General features: G+C 34.4%; 1 protein-coding gene across 6 annotated transcripts in view; it reads left to right on the top strand.

Annotated features, from left to right (window-relative positions):
• CCDC91 (coiled-coil domain containing 91) overlaps positions 1-21751 on the top strand; it is a 141330-nt gene that overhangs the window by 106204 nt on the left and 13375 nt on the right. For all 6 annotated transcript variants that reach the window (XM_052690544.1, XM_052690549.1, XM_052690545.1 and 3 more), the window contains one exon: positions 2205-2318. In XM_052690544.1, coding sequence (XP_052546504.1) covers positions 2205-2318 — 114 coding nt within the window. The remainder of the gene's footprint in view (positions 1-2204; positions 2319-21751) is intronic.

The raw sequence follows: 21751 nt of genomic DNA, 5'->3' as shown, positions 1-21751 counted from the left end.
ACTTGAAACTCTTCAACTGAAGAGTTTCAAAGATCTAGTCCAATTAGTCCAATCCAGTGATATTATTCATTTTGTACACTAAAAGTATATGGTAAATTCACTCTGATGTGCGTAGATGGCTTATGTAATTTTGTAAATATCTGATACCTCTGAAGCCTTAGCCTTCCACCTGTTCTGTGGAGTGTATACATTCAGTACAACTGAGTTCCTGCAAAAATATTCTATTTGAAGAATAATAAAGCACTAAGAACGCATGTTAGTGTTCTGAGATTCTGTATTCAAAAATGGTGTCACTTCTCAGTTTGACAAATGTTCCTTAAACCATTAAACAAGGCAATAAAATGGTTGTCATCTGAGCTCCCAAACACTTGTGAAATTATGGATTTGTCCTTATGCTAATCATAATCCTTTTATAAATATCATATTTTAACTGAATATTTTTATTTGAATACTCAAAGTTCTGCAGTAAAGTTAATTGTCTTCTTTTAAGCCTGACGATTATGTAACAATGAATACTTATTTTGACAAAAGCCTGAATGTCTGTTTATAATTAAATCTTTAAAAAATTCCATTGCTGATTTTTTTTTTTTTAAATTGATGAAAAATGTGGATTTTTTGTTTTTAGTTTTACTTTCTGTCTACAAGATGTGTTGCTTAGTAAGCACTATTCTGGTATAATATTTATTTGATAATGGATCGTATCTGTTGATGTAGCATATAATAAAAGGTCTTTGAACACCATTTAGATCAGTAGTCCTTGGTCAGTAGAGTTCTGACAAAAAAGGAAAAAACAAAAAATCCAACCTCCACTACTTCAGATATGTATTATAAAATGTCAGCATTATTCTGCACTCAAGCAAACTTATGGACAGACAAACCTTTTCAGCACCTACTAATTATGTAGTGCTATGTCCAAACAGTAAACAGTAGTGAGGAAGAAGATGGTTCCTGAGCATTTATTTTTCATTTTAAAAATAAATGTATTTAAAACTTAAAAAAAAGAGAGTGAAAAATCTGCACATATCCATAAATAAATACACCAAACCGATGTGTTGAACCATTGTTTTTTTTTTTCCCAGAGTATTTTCCTTAGTTGCACTGCTTTTAGTTTTGTGCAGGAAGGAAATCAAGATTCTTCTTTCCCATGTACTGCAGCATTGCCTCAGTGGTCATCTTTTTTCATAATCAATTACTTTATTACGTACTGGATTCTTAGTTGCCTTACAGGATCTGTAATGCATGGCTGTGGCACAGTAACAGGGAATATGAATTTTGGCCCATAGAAGGAAATAGTGCAATGATATTTTTTTGTAATTGCTGTGAGTATTTGAAACAGTTTTCATGGTTTTTAGCCAATTTTTATCCCTATATTTTTAGGACTGGAAATTCTCACACACACACACAAAAAAAAAAAAAAAAAAAAAAAAAAAAAAAAAAAAGTAGTATTTCTAATCAGCTATATGATATCTTTGTGTTCTTCAAAAGAAAAAAAAATGCTATTAAATTTCGATTAAATCTTAGTATTCGTGCTAAATGTGTATGTGGTAAACAAGCTTAGATCTAGTGATATTAAGCAGCAGAAGTACATTCCACTCCTCCTTCATTCTGAAGGCACACTGCTACTATTTTTGCTGCATCTGCTTTTGAATATCCAGAATGAAGATAGAGATGAAGACAGTTCATGGTAAATTCAGTGATGTCTTCTGATTAGTCCTAAAAATAAATAAGTAAATAAATAATCCACTATTTCCCTTTTTCCTTTCCCCTCTTTCTTCATCTAAATCATTTAACATACACTGATTATTTTGACTGGCTATTACGTAATCTTTTGTATGTTTCAGGAATCTTTTTTGTCACCTCATGTTCCTGAACTTTGAAAATGGAAATCTTAGCTAATTAATATTGTTATGTATTTAATGAGTGACTTTGGATGCTGGAACTTAAGCATTAGGACAGTCTGTTTGGTTCAGAAAGATGTTTCCTGGGCAAATTACTTATGTTGTTAAGATGATAGAGGTGTTTTAATTTGAACCTGGCTTTCTTTAGTACAGTGTACTTCTATTACCAAATCAGATTTGATTTAGGGTCATGCTAATTTGGGGCAGAATATGATCATGATAAACTTCTAGGAAGGAAAAGGGTGAGAAGTGTTACATTTATGAAATATTTTTAATACTTACACTAAACGTTTTCATTTTACAAAGGAAATTATCAAGAAAGCGTTAATGGAGGAGCAAAAACGAAGTGAAAAGGCAATCGAAGAAGCTGTTAAAAGGACAAGAGAGGAACTAATGGAATATATTAAGGAGCAGAAAAGGGTGAGTTACCAGAGGCTAAAGAGTTTTATTTCCTGGAGTGAAAAATCTTGAAATCTGTCTTGACATTCACGAAAAGACAGAATCAGGAGTAATATCTTTAAATTTGTCTAACAGTTTCTTGTAGTATAACATAGTTCTACATGTCAATTTATAGAATTTTAGGTTTTTTGCAAATCAAAAGGCAGAATAATAAAATGAATAAATTAGCTAGTTTATTACTTTTTTCTTTAGGAAATTCTATAACAATCTGTCCTTAATTTCTTAGATTTCTGCTATCTTCAGGAGTGGAGACCTCCATTTTCTTTCCACCTACACCCACAGTTAGAGCTCCTTGCCTTTATTCCATTTTCTGATTGCTGTCAATCTTTCTTGTCCTTCTGAAGCCTTCACAAATAAGAGAAACAAAATACCATCTTCATAGAAACAAAATTGTTTTCTATTTATCTAGTAGGAATAGCATTTCCACTTGTTTCATAGAGTTCTTGAATATCAAGTTATTGCAATAATTTTTTTTTCCTTTATTACTCAATTGCTACATATTTCTATTCAATAAAAAATTTCCTATCTGAGGACAGTTAGCTTTTCTGGCATAAGATCTATAAAATTACTGTATTTAAGATCAGATGGGAGGATATTTTTATCTTCAAATCCTGACACATGGTAGCTTTTTTATTTTATATAAGAGATATGATAAATAGGCCTTGATCAAAGGCAATGTACCTGTCAGAGTTAAAAAAAAAAAAAAAAAAAAAAAAACAACTTTATTAACTACACTAAAAAACAGCCTGTGGAAAGAATTTTTTAAAATAGTTTAGTGAAAACTGGTAGCTTTCGTATGTTTTTTTTCCTTGAATTATTTAGAGAGTTCCAGCTATGCCTTTACAAAAGTAGCATACCTTTCATCATTGCTTTGAAAATAAGTTTTAGAATCCTTCAAGCAAGGCTACTACAATATCTGTACGTGGTTAGGAGTGGTTAAGCACTTTAAGAAAAGAGCAAATTCTTATCCAGAAACTTCATCTTATTTTGTGATAGCGTAAGATACTTTTTATTTTTTTAATGGTAAATGCAGTATTGTGTAGGAACTGTTGAGTAATGACCTGAACCACTGATTGAGCACCTGGGGAAAGCATCCGGTCAGCCCTGAGAGCACGATCAGCTGTGTGAATAGAAGGGGCGGAGTCTGGCTCCACTGCTCTTAGACCTCATTTGAGATAAACATTAAGAGGGGGAAATGAAAAATTAAGCAACAATATCATAAAGGTAAAATGCCCAAGGCAAGGATAGTGTTACTATTTACTATGCATTCAAGCCAAAATGTTTAAATCAAATGGGGAATGTCATCAGTTTTTCACCTTTAAAGATTAAAGGACATTGCAAACTAAAACAGAAAATGAAAATCCAATTGGTAATGTGTCATTTGAGAAAATAAATGAAAAGTAGACAATGTGATCTCATTATGATCTTTTAATACTCCAAATATAATCCCAGGTTTTTTTAATAGCACTAATTTGGCAGTAGCTCAATATATATACTTCAGTTTTCTTTTATTTGTTGCATTTTCAAGGAATAATTTTTTACTAGAAAATTGTGTATGTTGCTGTGAGAATCTACATATCTAAGTTATGAAGGATGTTTTGTGGAAATTTGACCCATTATTATTTTGTAATTACTTCGTAACTACTACTGTTCCCAGTGTTCTTCAAAGCTGAAATATAGAATAATACTGCTATATCTGGTGAAAGAAATCTTCAAAAGCTATCAGATTTGTAGAGGTTTATATAAATCTTCATGATACCTTAAAGAACTTTTCCAAGTCAAATTTTAATATACTTGCTACAGGCAATAACCAGACATTATTTTTTCATCAGAGGTACACCCATGCTAGGTTCAGAAAATATCTTTATTAATTTTCTGAAATTTTGTTTGACTCTGTAGTATTGGTAGGTCATTGTTTGAACAGAAGTACTGAAAGCAAAACTATGCTTTACTGTCTTGCTAGAGTAAGGCAGAAATGAGTAGAGGGCAGTGAATTCTAACACAGATGAAAGAAGAAGGCAGGTATTAAAGTAGGATTAAATGACAAGCCACGACTTTCACTTTAATTTATCATAAAAATAAATGTTATTTCTAGTTTATATCCAGTGCATAGATATAACACAGTATTGAGTGCCTCATATATTAATGAGACTTGGATATAGAGGGAAGCACTTTGGTTAAAAACAATAAAGAAGAACTTTTCTGTGAGCATCCACATTTGTCTTTTCTGACATAAGCTCAAGATTTACTAACTCATTTGCTAGTGTTGTCTTTTGTGGTTTGAAACTCATAATCCTATAACCTCAGGACTTGCATTTCTGACTGCTGTGAAAATAGTGAGAACTATGACAGACTCCAGTGTTTTGAGTCCCCCAAGATGCAGTAAATCACGTAGGCCAGCCATTCAGACCCTTGTGCATGTGTTACTAATTGAATGGAGAATGCTCTTCCAGTTTTTGCATTGTTTCTAAAAATTCTGGTGTTTGTTTTCAAATTGAATGTATCTGAAAGGGTTCCCTGGTACTAGGTGTAATAGCTGTTAGTTTCTTTTTTCCTCAGTCTGTTATGCAAAATGCTGATGTAGTAGTATATACTTATATGTTGGTATGTAGGCCTTTTATACCTATACGTAATAGGTATACGTATTACTAGGAGAACATGGCAAGGAGTTTAATAGCATGTAAACTATAACCTTTTATTACAACTCCCGAACTGACATCCATGGACTATGAGATAAAGACACAGCAGGTGACTTACCTCAGACCTGTACAACTGTATTACTTTTGTAATACATTTTTTTAATACAAATTTTTGATTGAAAATTTGATTAATGTGGTACTTTTCTAGGAATATAATAAAAGGCTTCTTATGTGGTCTTAATTTGACACTTTAGCTCATTCTGTGAGCACTTTTTGTTTTAGTATTGGAGTAATGAATTAAGTGAACAGAAGCATAACTTTGTTCTAAAGTGCTGACTTTTGCAAGCAGTTTCAAGGAATTTTCACATCTGTTGTTTGCTCCCACGTGCAATGTAATTAATTACAAGATTGATTTAAATTCTGTAGATACGTTATAAGTATTCCAAGTCTGTGGTTAGAAGAATAAAAGAAGCTTGTTAGCTTCCTGTGTAAAGTAATGCTTGGACAACACCTTCGCCATAGCATTTTGTTTACGTTCTGACTCCTTTCAATGATGCAAGATGTAAAGAAAGCAAAGTGCAGTCTAAAAAATATGCAACAGTTCATGGAAATGTAGAGTAGGACATACTACAGGGAGACAATCCAAGTCACCTGATTAACAGGAATAAGAATTGATTTACAAACCAGGAACAAACTTGAAAACAAATTGTAAAATAACAGGAAAGCAGTATCTGAAAACAAAATCAATATTGATATTGGATTGTACTAAGTTCCCATGCTTCTTAATTTTACTTTGAAGTAGTGAAACCATTCATAAAGGCCATGTTTTGTCTTATTTGTATTCATAATGTGGAATTGCAGATTTTTCTTTGTATGCAAGAAGTTTGGTGCCTTCTGTTCCACAAAGGAAATTTCTGAATGTTATGTTTTACATGACTAGTTGAAATTATTTTTTTATTAAATTGCAGGCAAAAAGCAAGAAGAGAAGCTTAATAAATATTAAAGTTAAGCTATGCAAAGCAATATTAAAATAATTCAAACGTCTTAAATGATTGAAATAAATGAACTTTATTTACTGCTTTCAACTGAAATAGTTGGTGTTTTCATTTACAAAAACTACTAAATTAGTTTATGGGAATTTGGGTAAATACTGTAGCTGGGTAGTCACACAGCATTTTCTGTTTCTAGCAGATGAAACTGTGTAGAGATCCAGGTGGATTCTAGCAGTAACACATAAATATTTTAAAATAAATTATGCATTCCTTTAGTAATTTTTTATTACTAAAGGAATTATATACTTAAATACTTGTATACTTGTTGTATACTTGCCTTATATACTTGTTTTGCCAGTGGACAGGGTCAGCACAAAGGTCACAGAGACCAAGATAAAGAAGTATATTTATCTTTTCTTAAGTTTAAGTTTTTCTTAAGTTTTCTTAAGCAACGAGATAAGAAGTGAAATGATACAAGAAGAATAAAAGAGAGCAAGGCAATGCACCTAAGCACTATTTCATGAGGATAGCAATGGTGATCAGGAAGGATACATCATCAGTTGTCCTAACATTTTACCATAATCCAACTCCACTCTTGCTAGGGAGATCCTGTTGCAGTGAGGACTTGGAGAGCCTTTCCTAGTAATTGCAAAGTCCTACATAGTGTGTCCACTTGTAGATGAGTTCTCTAACTTTGCTAAAAGAGGGTTCAGCTATTGTATTGTCCAGTAAATAAGTTTATGTGACAATTAGGCGGAAACATCTGCTTTCATTATCTACCTCAAACCTGGCCAGGTCCTAAGGAGGAACCAAAGAAGTTTGTGTACCAGTAACGCCTTGACACTATGCTTCTAAACAAGGAAAGGTTAATATATACTCATGACACTTTATCTAAGCTACATCTCTTGGGCATTTTGTCCAAGATGCATATTTTGCTAATGATCAGATACTGATGATCCCCAATGTTTGGTTGTGAGAGTCATCTTGAGGTCAACTTTGGTTTGAGGCCTACTTGTTCAGGCCTTAGTATCTCAATACTGCATGTAGAACGGAGAAAAAAATAGGAATTGAATATATTATTAGCATTATAATTAATTAGCTTTTATTAACTTCTCGGTTTTCTTTCCTGTTCATTATGTATCCTAGCACCACTAAACTTATAAGCAAAAAGACTGTGCTACAGTAGTTAGCAAAAAAAAACTTGTATTCTTGTATTCAGTTCACTGCTGTATCTTTAATGTTCACTTCTGTGAACTTTAGACTCTAGAGCACTAGAGTGAGTCTCAAACTATACATACGAATTTGGTGAATTCAATTAAAAGTTCATTTTTTTCGTATGCAGGAATGTTGTAATTATTTTTAAATTTATTAATTTCAAGGAACGTGTACCTCATAGTTGAAATGCATGTGCATATCACTTTTTTTGGCACTATTTCATACTTAACAAATAAAAAATCTGTTATTCAGTTTAAATTAAATTAAATTAACGAAATCAATTTAATCAATTTAATCAATTGATTTAATTAAATCAGTTTTAATGTCAAATTCAAACCTTCATTTTTCTGACAGTTATAAATTACGTGTTCTGAAACTTGCTGCATCTCAGGATTCAAAAGAGACCTTAGTTACCAGTGAAAACTGAAGCAAGAGTACATTGCTTAGCGATACGCCACAAAAATTAGTTTAACAATTCAGTGATTGCTAACTAAAATGTGATACTTCACAAGTCCACAGATTGTTTAAAAACTTGCAGTAATAGTTGTGTGGGTTCTTCATTCTGGGTCAAATCTGTTTTTGTATTTGCATTGACATAAGAAAGTATTTCTAACCAGTTTCTGGTGATAAAGCTGGAATGGATTTCCAAACTAGTATTTTGCCATCATATATGAATACTTTCCATAGTAGTAACTATGTCATATTGAAACACCACAGTTCTTTTCTAGTTCATTACATGGTCAGTATTAGGAAACAGCTTATGAATTTATAATTCAAATAGGGATGTTTGATGTCAGGCTGATTCTTGGTAGAGTGTGCTTTATTTTTGCTTAACTTTTTTTATCTAATCATTTGGTCACAAGATCAAATAACTGCATCCCACTTCTGTTTTCACAGTTTTCTTCAGTAAAGGGTCATCAAGACCTAGCAGTACAGTTACTACATTCCCAGTAGTCGGTTGTATGTATCAGTGAAAGTATCAAGAAAAAAAAATAGTACTGTAGTAATAATTTTCTGTTAGTTATTCATCTGTATGAAACTATCAAAAATATTGTAAAGAAGTAGTGAGATTTTTGGCATTCAACGCCTTGACCTCTTCTGCAGTGGCACATTAGTGCAACACTTTATTATTTTTTCCATATGGATTTTTTGAGGGTGAAATTCTGTTTCATAATCACTGAAGGGTTTTGTTATCCTTTTTATATAAGGAGCTTTATCCACTATGCTCCCTTTAAAAATAAATGATAGAAGTTCAATTTTATTTTAGTGTGAATATAAAGGCCTAAAAAATATCTGCCCTCTAATGGAATACAGGACTTTTAACTGAATTTTCCTAGTCATTTTACAGGAATTCTTACTCTTTCAGTTTATCCATCCTAGGGTTTTGACTGTGGGCACACTTGACATTTTAAATAATTACTTGGATTATTTTCTCTTTATGCTTGTTGATACAAGACTTTGTGTGAGACATTTATGCACTGTTCTCCCTTTGTGCTTAATTTCTTTTTCCATTCCTGTGGTTGAGTTTTTAATGATTACAGTACTTGTGTTATGCATTCTAAAATAATTATTTCCAGGAGTATCAAATACATAATTGAACTGAGTTCTGAAAGGGTGACTTGCAGTAATTTAAAGTACATTAGGTCAAATGTTTCAATAATGTGAAATATCTTTGTGCAGATTTTTTTTATAGTTTTCAAATTTCTTCATTGCTGCCTTTTCAACTTTTCATGTGAGCCTAAAACATGTTCTTAAGTTTTATTTTCTAAATTCAGGCACAGGGAAGAGAGGAGTCTGACTATGTGCTGTCTACATTCAAAAGTAGAAAACTGTTGAAAAATATATTAGCCTAGAATTTTGTTTCAGTATGTGCATTTTGTAGTAGTTTTGCTTGAGAGAACTTTGGCTTATTAGAATAGCTATATTGTTTTGCTGTCTTTGGAAACTAAAGACTGAAATATGTGCAGGTATATGAGCTTAAATATGTGTGCCATTGAGTATCTAGCAATCACACCTAGATTTTGTTAATATGGAAGATAAATGAAGTCATGTCCTTCAATTTTTGGTATTTCTATATGTACCTCTTTACTCTGTCTTAATTATTTTATGTTTAAAAAATTCCTTTCAATAGGAACCAACTAGGTTTCTGTAAGGTAACTTTGATTCATCACTTCTCTTACAGCACTTTTGATCGATAAGCTATTGTTCACAGCTAAGCTGTAGAACACAAATAATTCATCTTGTTCATATATCAATTTTTTCCAGAACCATAAAGATCTAGTTTCATAAACACTGCACTATTCACTAGGAAAACAGTGCTAAATAACTACAGCCAATATGAAAAATATTTGTAGAACCCCTTCTTCAATTCATTTTATTCCCCAACATTTTAATTCTCAACATAGTTTAGTCTCAGTTGTAGTCTCCAACTTAATGGATAAAGCTACTTCTCAGGGAATACTCAAGTAGAAAATTAATGGTATTACATTTTAGAAGTTAACCATGAGCCATGTTTTTAACTTTTCTCTGATTTCAGCATACTAATTGTCTATTAAGAAATGTAAGTAGCATAATTTGTGAAATTGCAACTTGTTTTTGTTTTGGATATTTTGTTCTATTTCCTCTTGTCATAGAAAACTTGACATAGTTATATTTAGTAGTTGACCTACTTCGTTTCTCACTTTATTTTTGTACCTATTGAATCATTTAAATTGACATGGGACAATAGAAGAAGGCAATGGGGAAAATCAAGGGAAATATTTAAAATAAATTAAGCATTTCACCTTTAAGGAGGTGACAGGACTGGCTTCCCAGCTGAAGTGCCTCCACACTAATGCATGCAGCTTGGGAAACAAAAGGAGGAGCTAGACGCTACTGCGCTACTAGAAAGCTGGGATATATTGCCATCACTGAAATCTTTTGGGATGATTCCCATGACTGGAGTGTGGCTGTTGGTGGCTACAAGCTGTTCAGAAAGGACAGGTAAGGAAGGAGGGGAGGGGCTGCTGCCATCTACATCAGTAAAGGAAAACAATGTGAAGAGCTGTCCTTAAAGAATAGTCATGAGCAAGTCAAAAGCATATAGGTGACAGAGACCAAGGCAGCAAAGGGAGCCTTGTGATCAGTGTATTCAAGCAGAGCCTATTGATGAGGCCTTCTCCCTCTAGCTACAGGAGTTGTCACGATTTCAAGCACTCATCCCGCTGGGAGGGACTTCAACCACCCAGACATCTGCTGGAAAAGTAGCATGGCGAGCTGTTGGTAATCCAAGAGACTCTTGGAATGCATTGAGGATAACTTTCTGAATCAAGTAATTGAAGGCCCCACCGAAGAGGATGCAACACTGGACCTGTTCACCAATGCAAATGAATTGATTGGTGATACCAGAATTGGAGACTGTCTTTGCTGTACTGACCATGCTATGGTGAAGTTCATGATCTGAGGGATATGAGACAGGAAAAGAGTAAAATTAGGATGCTAACTTTCAGCTCTTCAGGGAGTTAGTCAACAAAACACCTTGGGAAACTGTCCACGTAAGCAAGAGTGCAGAGCAGAACAGGCAGATCTTTAAGGAAGCTTTCCTTATCAAGAAACCGACAGGGCTGGACCAGGACCTGCTGGTCCAACTGAAAAGCAAGAAGAAAATGCACAGGCAGTGGAGATGGGCAGGTACTGTGGGAAGATGTCATGGAGGTAACTAGATCAATCTATGCCCGTGACAGGCGGGGCTGTAGGCCCCTGCCTCCCCCCCTCTGACCCCACAAAATGGGAAGGAATGAAGGAAAAAAAAAAGCAGTGGCAATGATCTATGGAGGAAAACTTATTTTATTAACTATGATATTGGAATGCAAGATAACACAATATAATACAATCTAATTGAAATTGAGACTAATAAATCAAGTAAGATAGGAGAGAGAGAGTTTCTGAGACTGAGTCAAAACAGCTTAGAACAGCTAGGAAAGCACCCTCCAGCACCCACTGCAAGGCAGTAAGAGCTGCCCCACCCAGAAGGGTCAGATCCCATGATTTCCATAATGTATAGGGATAGGTACCTGGAGTTGGAGCATTAACACTTTAACTCCCAGTGCACTACATGATGTTATGATGCAGTATACTGGAAACCAAAAAACATAAAACCATGACAGAAGAGTATAAGGAATCTGATTGGCTGTAGAGGGATGTGGTGAGGAAGGTCAAGGCTCAGCTTGAACTAAACTTGGCAGGGAGTACCAAAGAAGAACAAGAGAGGCTTCTACAGACACCTCAACCAGAGAAGGAAAGTCCAGCAGGGCACACCTCCCCTAGTGAGTGACATAGGCAGGCTGGTAACAGCAGACTAGGAGAAGGTTGAGGTACTTAACAACATTTTTACCTTGTTCTTCTCTGATAACTACCAGCCATGCAATCCTCAACTGTTTGGTAGTGGGCCACTGGGAAAGTAATGTCTCTCCTACTGTAAGCAGAGATCAGATTCATGACCACCTGAGGAATCTGAACATTCAGAAATCGATATAGTTGCCAAGCTACTCTCTGTGATATTAAAAAAGTTGTAGCAATCAGGTGAAGTCCTGGTGACCGGAAAAAAGACAGGCAGAATTACACCCATTTCTTTTTAGGAGTAAAAAGGATAATTTCATGAACTACTGTCCTATTAGATTCTCCTCTGTGCTGAGGAAGGTCATGGAGCAGATTCTCATGGAGCTATGCTTAGGCACAAGGAAAATAGGGAGGTGATACAGCGATAATGTTCTTGCAACAGTGTTGATACTTTCAGTAGGTTTATAACTTTTTCTCAGTTGAATTTTTTTAAAATACACGAGAAGGGATTTCTCTCAAATAGATGCTATGCGGTTGCAAAAGTACAATATGATATTTTCCATTAATTGTAATTTTCTTGGATTTCTACACTTAATGTGTTTTATGCTTCTGTCTTTTCCACGTTTCATGAAGAAGTACTTATTACAAGAGCATGTCTGGAATTTACTCACAATTTTGTATTTGATCTGATTATCTTTGGTTATACATTTTATACTTGTGGATGACTGAATTTTCTTTCACTTTTTAAAATGTATTTGTTAAAAAAAAAAAAAGAAAAAAGATTCTTTATTAAAATAGGGAAAAATACAAACATTCAGAAATGGTTGTCTTCTTAGTTATATGCTGTATATTAGACATACGTCAGTTCCAAGATGTCTGTGACCTTATCTACCAGAAGCCTCAAAATTGCTATCTTCTAACTAAGTAGTTGCAGAAGGGTCTTGTGATGAAACAGTTCATTCTGATAAAGGCTTGCCTTTGAAAGCTAGTCATGAAACCTTGTAAATAATGATACTTATAATATGAGACTACTGTTTATGAGATTGTCAGATAATGCAGTTAAAGATACCAGCTGAAAAATAAGCAGGAGCACATGGTTCTTCCCATAGTATGGAACTCCTTGCCACCAAATGTTGCAGATGTTTAAACTTTTTTTTGCTTTTTTTTTTGTTTTGTTTTAAATTGACTGGAAATTCATTGGGATGAAGTACTGCCAAGAACTGTTAAAAATATTTTGCTCTGGCTCAGGTAGTAACTGAGGTAGTACATGCTTTTCCAGCTCTACTTTTTGCTAGGTAGTTGCTGTTTGCCTCTGGTAAACATTGATTCTGGGCTAGTTGGACATTGGTCTAAATTGTACTGAAATGTTGAGTACAGTCTATCGTTTGTTTTTGTTATGTAAACAAAGTGAATAGAAACTAAAAATAATACTACCATTTACTGGGTTTTTTTGTTTGTTTTTTTGTTGTTTTTTGTTTTTTAAATACAAGGCAATATGTCTGCATGCTACATCATAGGGAATGTAGGAGAAAGCACTTACCTTGATAGTTGCTGCTGCTACCACATTTGTAGGACCTACTTGTGGATTATATATCATTTATTGCCTCACTACTAAATATGGACATTTTTTATTTGAGTTCTTATTTTTGAAAGCTATTTTTTGTGTCTAAAAAGGTGGAAAAAGTACAACAAAACAAACTTACATAAAGTAGTAAGATGCTAAAAATGAAATTGCGATTTAAGGTCTAATTCAATACTAGTTTAATACTTCTGCTTCTAATTGTCTCTGGAACCTTGGTGAATAAGTGCATAATAAATCCATTTTGCTTTCATATAATGAAATAATACATATATGTACTTCATTAAAACTTTATTTCCATGAAATTATTCAACTATAACCTCATACTTAAAAGTAAGAACTAGTAGTTTGCCTTCAACCCATCACCAAGGCCAGGAGAGTCGAATATTACTTTAAAGCATTTCTGTAAGCATTTTAGGGATGAAGGCAAACTATATCAAAAGCTGATCAGTTTGACAACTTTTTTTAGATACTCTATTTGCTTGGAACATATTTTAAATGAAACATACGTCCTGATAGGCAATGTAAACGAGATTTACTTTGAAACAGAAAATAGCATCTTTGGCCATCTTTATGAACCAGTGTTGAGTAGAATTATTACAAGTGTTTCTATCTATATATTCAGTATTTTGACTCTGCATGTACTCTTTGTGTTTTTGATGTGAAATACAGAGCCATAGAAAGACTAGATGAACAAATGGAGCTGGTGTTATTCCAAGCTATTGGCCTCACCTCTCTTCTTGTATGTCTTTCTTTTTTTGGTCAGTGACTGCAGCAGCAAGTAGAGCTTTGTTGTAGTAATCCCTGTTTGGTTCCCTGTCCATTCTACCCATGCTGTGGATCCCACAAACTATGAAGCTGTAATGTGTTTACAACAGTTTTATTAGTGGAAAATAGTGAGGATGTTTTCAGGGTAAAAAAAACCCAACACCCTCCCTTTCAAAATTATTTTCATTCGAAGATCAGTGGCACTACTGACAAAATAGTTTTCCCTTTCTGAGATGTATAAGTTGCACGAAAGAGCCTTACTCAGACAAAGGCATACAGTGCTGCATCAAGCTTTCCTTAAAAAGGAACATCAACAAAGCATTCAAATTATTTTTTTAAGCAGCGGGAGATTGATTTGAGAGAATACTGTAACACTTATGCTCCCATAAGAATAAGAAATATTCTGTCTGGAGAGTGGTATTCCATGCAGTCACTTGCTCGAAGGCTGTTCTTCTAGTCTCCTAGCTGGGACATCAGATCACTTTAATGTTTTCAATTTCAATTTGCATTGTATTATCAACTTAAGCAAGTATGTGTGTGTCTGTTTAAAGGGGACACCAGTGCAGACTAGAACGGCGCCCACAGTTCAGGCTGAGTTTTCATTCTTCCTGATATCTTCTGCTCTTGTACAGAATTCAAGAAAGTCACTATCACTTTTACTTCCTACTGGCTTGGGGTATCTTGGTCTATCTGCCAGTGACCTCCTCAAAGTAAATAAGGCCTCACAACTTCTAAAACACTCGTCTCATCAATGAATGCATAGGGCAGGGAGAGGTGTAATTTAACTTACCAATTGTGCAAGTTAACCCTCTTTTGATTCACACTGAGCGGGGGCAGCTTTGTCTCTTGTAATTCCTTTATCCATGTTTAGAAAATAGCAAATACACAAACAGGAAAAACAAAAGTGTTTTGGAGTTCACTTTTCTTTTTTAGTCACTGTGGGGTTTACTTATTAGTAGATACAAAATTTTCAGATAGCAGTGTGGTTTTTCCTGCTGATGTCTGGGTAAGCTGTCCAGAAACTGAGTCAATCTGAATTCAATTAAAAAAATATATATATCTGAATGTCTTAGAAAAACTTGAATCATCAAAGTAGCTAATTGGTCACTACTGTGCTTCAAACTAAACTCTGCTTCCAATTGTTTCTTGCTAGAAAAGTCAGGAAATTCTTTGCTTCATGTTTTTTTTTAAAAGACATGGAAAGTGTTCAGATTTCTTCTACATAATCTACTTAAATGTTATTTGCCTTTTGTCCATAACCAGGTATTTTCAACTCTGAACATTCCTCAAATGCAAGTGAGTTTTATGAAAAGGGGAGGTACAAAATTATTCTGTTGTTCAGTTCCAGTATTTTTATCGTAAGCCACTAATTTCAAGTTACTTATGAATCTCATAGTTAAGTAATTTACTGCTTATTTATTGCTATTGAGTGCTTCATAAAGTTCTCATTCAGTGTTATCATTTGCATGTTTATAGCAGGAAAAAATGCAGTACTCGAATATTTTACCTATGTAAACCGTTATGTAATTCTTAGTTTTAGTGACCACTAGCTGTGCAAAGAGAAAAAGGAATTCTTGTAGTTGACATACATAGGGAAAAGCAAGCTGGGAGAGAGTTTTCTACCAAGTAAATGTTCTTGTACTGAGCATTTGTACTGAACACATTACTGAAAAAAATGTTCTAAATGACAAAGATGTACTTTGTGAAGCAAATACATATAGTAACCATTTTCTGTGTTTGTATGTGTTGCTAAACTACTACCCCACATAGACAGCAAGCAAATTTTAATGTTTGGCATTGATCTTCCTTCAGGAAAGTTTACTGGAAACCAAACAAATTACATGTATCAGACAACTGCTTAATGTATGCAGCTTTTATAGACTTCAAAGGGCGTATTTTGGCTTACAGAGGTTAAGAAATAAGTTTACATGAAGGGACTTGAGTAATCACTTGAATAACAGACTTGCATTTGTTCAGTCTGCAGATGCTTGTCTGCCATCCCATCTCTATTTACATCGCAGAAGCTGAGAGCAAGGATATAACCATTGTAAGAGAAATTCACTGTACTGCTGTGTGTTCCGATGTGAATTGTGACGTTTTGCCTCATAATTTTTAGAAGATACATAGTTAAATGCTGTATTTATGACCAATATTTACCAAAATGTAAATACACACTTAATAATTGGAGATATTAAAATGAGATTTTTTTGCGGGGAGGAGGTGGGGTTAGTATTAGCTTGTTTTTTTTTTTTTTTCAGTGTTGTAGAAACTAAGAAACTGTACTATATTTGTATTTAAGAATCACTGGCAAGCTGGTATAAACCACATCTATCTTACTGCAAAACAGTGAAAGCTAAGCTGTAAAGTTTCTTTTCTGGCATTGTGTAAAGAAATTTTTACTTTAACTTGGTAGTGCTGTGATTACTTTTAGGTGCTGGAATCCTAGTTGTGCTTTGTAGTTTCCTTGACAAGATGCTTTCTGTACAGTTTTGCCCAGACAAAAAGATGTGTGGGAGTTTGCTTTTCTGGTAAATCTGATATGTGCTAGGACAGTCAGCTTAGGTATCTACGGTACGACTAGAAGAACTAGAGATATTTTTACTCTCTGGTGAAGAAGACTGAGAATGTTTGGAAAACACTAGAGTTTCCCTTAATACATGTTTACAGCAGTTCCTAAGGTGCAAGTTATCCTAAAATGCATTGGCCATAAGGTCTGTTTGTCTAAGATTCATCATTCTTTAAAATCCTAGAATGGTTTTTTTGTGAAAACTAATGTCTCGCATTTAAACTACTCAAGGTGAAGACTACAGGAGAATGCTTACATGTCAATGTAAATGTTCACGTGAATTAGGCTTTCTACCCTGTTGAGTAAAGGTCAGAAGTTTCTCCTGGTCATTGAAATTCTGAGGAAGTGTCTGTAATTTACTTTTGAGTGCTAGCCAGGTGAGACTTACCTATATGTCTATATAGTTGCTGTTGTTCATCAATCAAAATCATCACAAAATCATGTTAAGTTCTTCTTAAGCAAACTGGACTATAATTTCCCATTAGTAAAATTCAGTACTACAATTAGAATGATAGTTCTTTACATTATTTGTATGAATATGAAAAATACCTTAGCATGGAAAAGGTAGCCTACCTTGTAGTTTATAGCACTTTTTATTTTGAATTGAATCAAGTTAAGGGGGAAATCAGCAGACAAGAGATGATGTCTTTGATTGGATATCACACAGTTTGAGATATAGTTATTTGAAAACAAAATTATTGTAAGTAAATCTACAAAATCAGAAATGTCCTATTGGACTCAATTTTCAGATATACGTGTGATTTTTTTCTCACATTCAAGATTTTTAAATATCTATTTTAGAAAATTACATTTTCTCTGTAGAAAAATCTGTGTAATCGATGTCTCTACTTCTGAGGAAATGTTATGAGGTTTGGAACCATTTTCATTTTACTCATACATTAGTCTTTAGCTTTATTATCATATTTTTGGCACATAGTAATTAAAGAAATTTTTGTAGCATTTTGGCTTTCTGTCCAACCAAAAGTTGGCATAAAGTTCTACTATTATGTTGTTGTTTTGTCTACATTTTGTTGTTTCTGAAATGACTGAATGGTTGCTTTCTAGGTATTTGCTGTGTAGTTAACCTCTTTCAATTACATTTGACTGAATTGCTTCAACTTCTCCCATTGACTGCATCTTTGCTTTACTGCCTGTGCTTCTCTACAGGATGTATCCACTTCTGTGATACATCTATTGGCAGTAACCACTGCTGTTAAGCAAAATCTCCTCAAACTTGATTCTTAATATAACTTCAAATCCACAAAAATTACATTGTAAGAATATGCATTCTTAGGGTGAAGAAAAAAATATACATTTAGATTATATATCCTTCTCATTTATTTATTTATTTAATTTTTTGTCAGTCCATCTCATTGTGCAACTAAAGAGGGCTCCTGCTACAACCTCAGGGGAGAGAGAGGAAAAGGCAACACCTGCAGCAGCACATTATCACCTTGTAGGCAGTTTATTTAGGAAAAGGAGCTGAGAATATGAGTCAGAATTTAAGCATAGCTAGGTCTAAAATGATTTTTAAGATTTATGGTAATAGTACATCCCATTGCTGTGAATGGGTAGGAAGTACTTGTGTTATAGTTAGGTAACTTTCATTTACTAATCCATTTGTTTTGTCACTTACAAAATCTTGCATCAGAAGCAGAGAATTCATTTTGTCTATGTAAAAATCATGCTTTTCAGTGATAGTGATTATCAAAATTTTGATTTGCATTCTTTTTAAGCGTGCTTGACTTCAAGAATCAAGCACAGCTTTCACCTGAAGGCTTATTATTTGAAGGCAAAGGCAAGTGAGAAAGTCTGTAAATCAGTTTCTCCTAAACTATTAGTCTCAAATTAGTGATTTTTTATTTTATTTTATTTTATTTTGAATAAATTTGCTTTATTTTAATGCAACTTAGAACAAAGTACGGAGTTGTTATTCTTGTTTGTGAATGTTGTAGTGGGCAAACCCAAAGCTTAATTTCAGAATTTCAGAAAAAGTGTTTATGTTTTCCCTCAGGCCACATTAAAGGGAGCCTAAACCCTACATGTTACCACCAACACGTTTTAACAGACTAGTTTCCTAGGTTTTAAAATCTGGTATCACCTTGAACATTTTTCTTTTAAATTCCATCCCCCTATCTTTCAACTTTAAAAGAAAAGCAATAAAGCTGTATAATTTGAGGTTGAATTCATTGATTTGCTTTGGCAGCACGAAATTCAGTGTAAACAACAAACTTGTATGTGAAACTATTTAATCACATAATCTATTTTGGTATCTATATTTTGTATAGTTTTGTGTCAACTATTTTAATAATTTAGCTACAAGTTACCAGTGCAAAATTTCATGTTACTACAAAGCATGTCACCATCAGATAGGCACATATTTGTTACCAGGATTCACATATTGGTGCTTTAAATTAGCCTGATGTTTGAACATCTGTGCCCCACCCAGGATGAACTTGCGACCGACAGATCAGTGCCAAGAGAGACAGTAGTATGATAGGGTCATTGAGAGTTCTTCAGCTCAGTTTCCTGCTCATTCAGCTGGGCCTGTTTTTTGGCCTTTAAAAGGATTAAAGAAACATTTACACTGGGGCTCTAGAAGCATTTTCACACTGCTCCTTTACCCAAATCAAAAAGCCGTATAAATCCAAAGAATTAAGAAAGGGTCATGTAAAATTGTACTGTAAGATGAGTTGGTACACCTGCTCTCCATTTTCTCTTCTGTGAATTACGTGATTAAGCAGTGTCCTGCATGTGGTACAGAAATTAGATGTGTGTTTTTCCTCAACTTTTGATCTCTCTAATATTTTGAAGTATCATTTCTAGACATTAAAATGATGTAGGAATATTACATTCTATTGATCCTATTAGACAGTCTCCTTAAGAGCGATTTATGACATTTTCTGCCACTTCTCAGTAACGAATGAAGAGAATTTTTAATTTCCTAGAAATTATAGTACTGTGTTTAAATGTTTAAAAATGCATTGGGGAAAAATACAACTCTCTGCCACTTACTTATGTTCATTAAAATCTAAAGGAAAATATAAAATAAGCAAAATTATAGTTTTGACTCTCCTTAATCATGTATGTTGATGAAAGTGATTTAGTTGAAACACATAACCTATCGTATGTATTTTGCAATTATTCTGTAGTAAAATTATAAGAGTTTGAAATTCTTTCCTTAAGTTGAAACTGTTTCACATATCCTTTTGTGCTTCACTGTCTAAGTCTTCAAAGACCGAAGTTATGCCTGTATTCTTTATCCAGGCAAAATTCCAGTTTAAACCAAAGTCAAGTGGTATTATAGATGAGAAAAACTGTGATATCTAAGCCAAAAGGAAAAAAAAATGTCAGGATGAATTATCACATTCAACAGTGAGAAGGCCAGTTGTTACAATATTTCAGAAGTGCTTAGATATATTGCTTTTAATCCAACATACATAAATAATTATATATACAAATGGTAAGATATATACCAACTTTGGATTTTGTCTGCAATCACATAATTGTTAAAATTTCTCTGTGGAGTACTCTGTTCACATGAACAAAGGTTTGCAGTATTAACATCACCCAGATGTATCCATTACTGGACAGTGTTTTTTTCTGTGTCGTTAGGTGATTAAGCAATACCTGAGGAATACACAAAGTCTGACATGCATGGTCCTTTTATTATGCAAGAATTTGACAAGAAAATAAGAGTTCCTTATTTCTTTCTATTGTTTATCAGGAAAGCTCTGTGTGATGAGAGGAAGTGAGGCATCCTTACATTCCTCCTGTCCTCTGTAAATGAGGCTCTTCTGTGTTACTCCTGATCCATCCTTCTTGTACTATAATTGTGCAAACTTTAAAATAATATTTTTGGAAATCAGAATTATAACCAGATCATATCTTTTGAGATTGCTTCTTATGTGTACTGTACACTTACTCAAAATAAGTTTTGAAGTTAAGTACAGATAAAATTAATTCTTAACTAGATAAGTAGAATTAGGCATTTTTAGTGCAACATGTGGCTCTTCTCCTTAAGCTTTCAGAAGAGAATTTAAGATTGACTAAGAATAGCTGATAAAAATAAAAATAATTAAAACAAACAAAACCCCACTAACAAAGGCTGTACATCTTTGTGTGAATGAACATAAGTACTCCTAAGTACTATATTACTATGTTGTAAGTACTATAGCATCCTAATGAGAAAATGACAAAGGACAAATGTATTATGGAGTTTAACCATTTAATACTTCATTAGAATGAATTAAGTGGATGTTTAGAGTACTTGGTGAAGTTATTCTTAATGAAATATATACACTATTCATTTGTTGCCTTTTTCTTTTGAACTCATCTGTGCCTTTGTGGACAAGTTTGTACTACAATTATTTGTATTCCATGGGTGTTTCTTAATTCAGAATTTTTGTGTATGTGTAATTGGAATCATAGAATGGCATGAGTTGAAAGGGACCCCAGGAATCATCACGTTCCAGCCTCCCTCCCACAGGCAGGGGCATCAGTGTCCAGATCTAGTACTAGATCTAGTATAGGACCCCATCCAACCTGCTCTTGAACATCTACAGGGACAGAGCATCCACAGCCCTCCCTGGGCAGCCTGTTTCAGCACCTCATCACTCTCTCTGTGAAGAACTTCCCCCTGACATCCAATCTAAACCGTCACTCATTGAGCTTAGAACCATTCCCCCTGTCCTTTCACTGCCTACCCAAATAAAAAAGATTCTCCTTTTTATAATCCCCTTTTAAATACTGGAAGGTTGCAGTGAAGTCTCCTTGCAGGCATCTCTTCTTCAGGCTGAACAAGCCCAGCTCTTTCAGCCTGTCTTTGCAGGAGTGGTGCTCCACCCTCTGATCATCTTTGTGACCTTCCTCTGGAGTCTCTCCAGCAGCTTCACATCTTTCCTGTACTGGGGGCCCAAAACCTGGACGCAGTACTCCAGATGGGGCCTCCTGAAGACAGAGTAGAGAGCGACAATCACCTCCCTGTTCCTGCTGGCCACCCCTCTTCAGATGGAGCCCAGTATACACTTGACCTTTTGTGCTGCAGAAGCACACTGCTGGCTCATATTTAGTTTTTCATCCACCAGGAACCCCAGGTCCTTCTCCACACGGTTACTCTCAAGGGCTTCTTCCAGTATCTAGGATTACTCCATTCCAAGTGCAAAACCTCTCATTAGGTTCACACAGGCCCACGTTTCAAGTTTGTTGAGGGCCCTCTGGATGGCTTCACTTCTTTCTATCATGTCAGCTGCACCACTCATCTTGGTGTCATCAGCAAACTTGCTGAGGGTGCACTCCAGCCCATCATCGATGTCATT

The sequence above is a fragment of the Tympanuchus pallidicinctus genome, unplaced genomic scaffold, assembly GCF_026119805.1.
Source record: "Tympanuchus pallidicinctus isolate F22 unplaced genomic scaffold, pur_lepc_1.0 scaffold27, whole genome shotgun sequence".
Lineage (NCBI taxonomy): Eukaryota > Metazoa > Chordata > Aves > Galliformes > Phasianidae > Tympanuchus > Tympanuchus pallidicinctus.
This window is presented reverse-complemented; position numbering and strand designations above follow the sequence as displayed.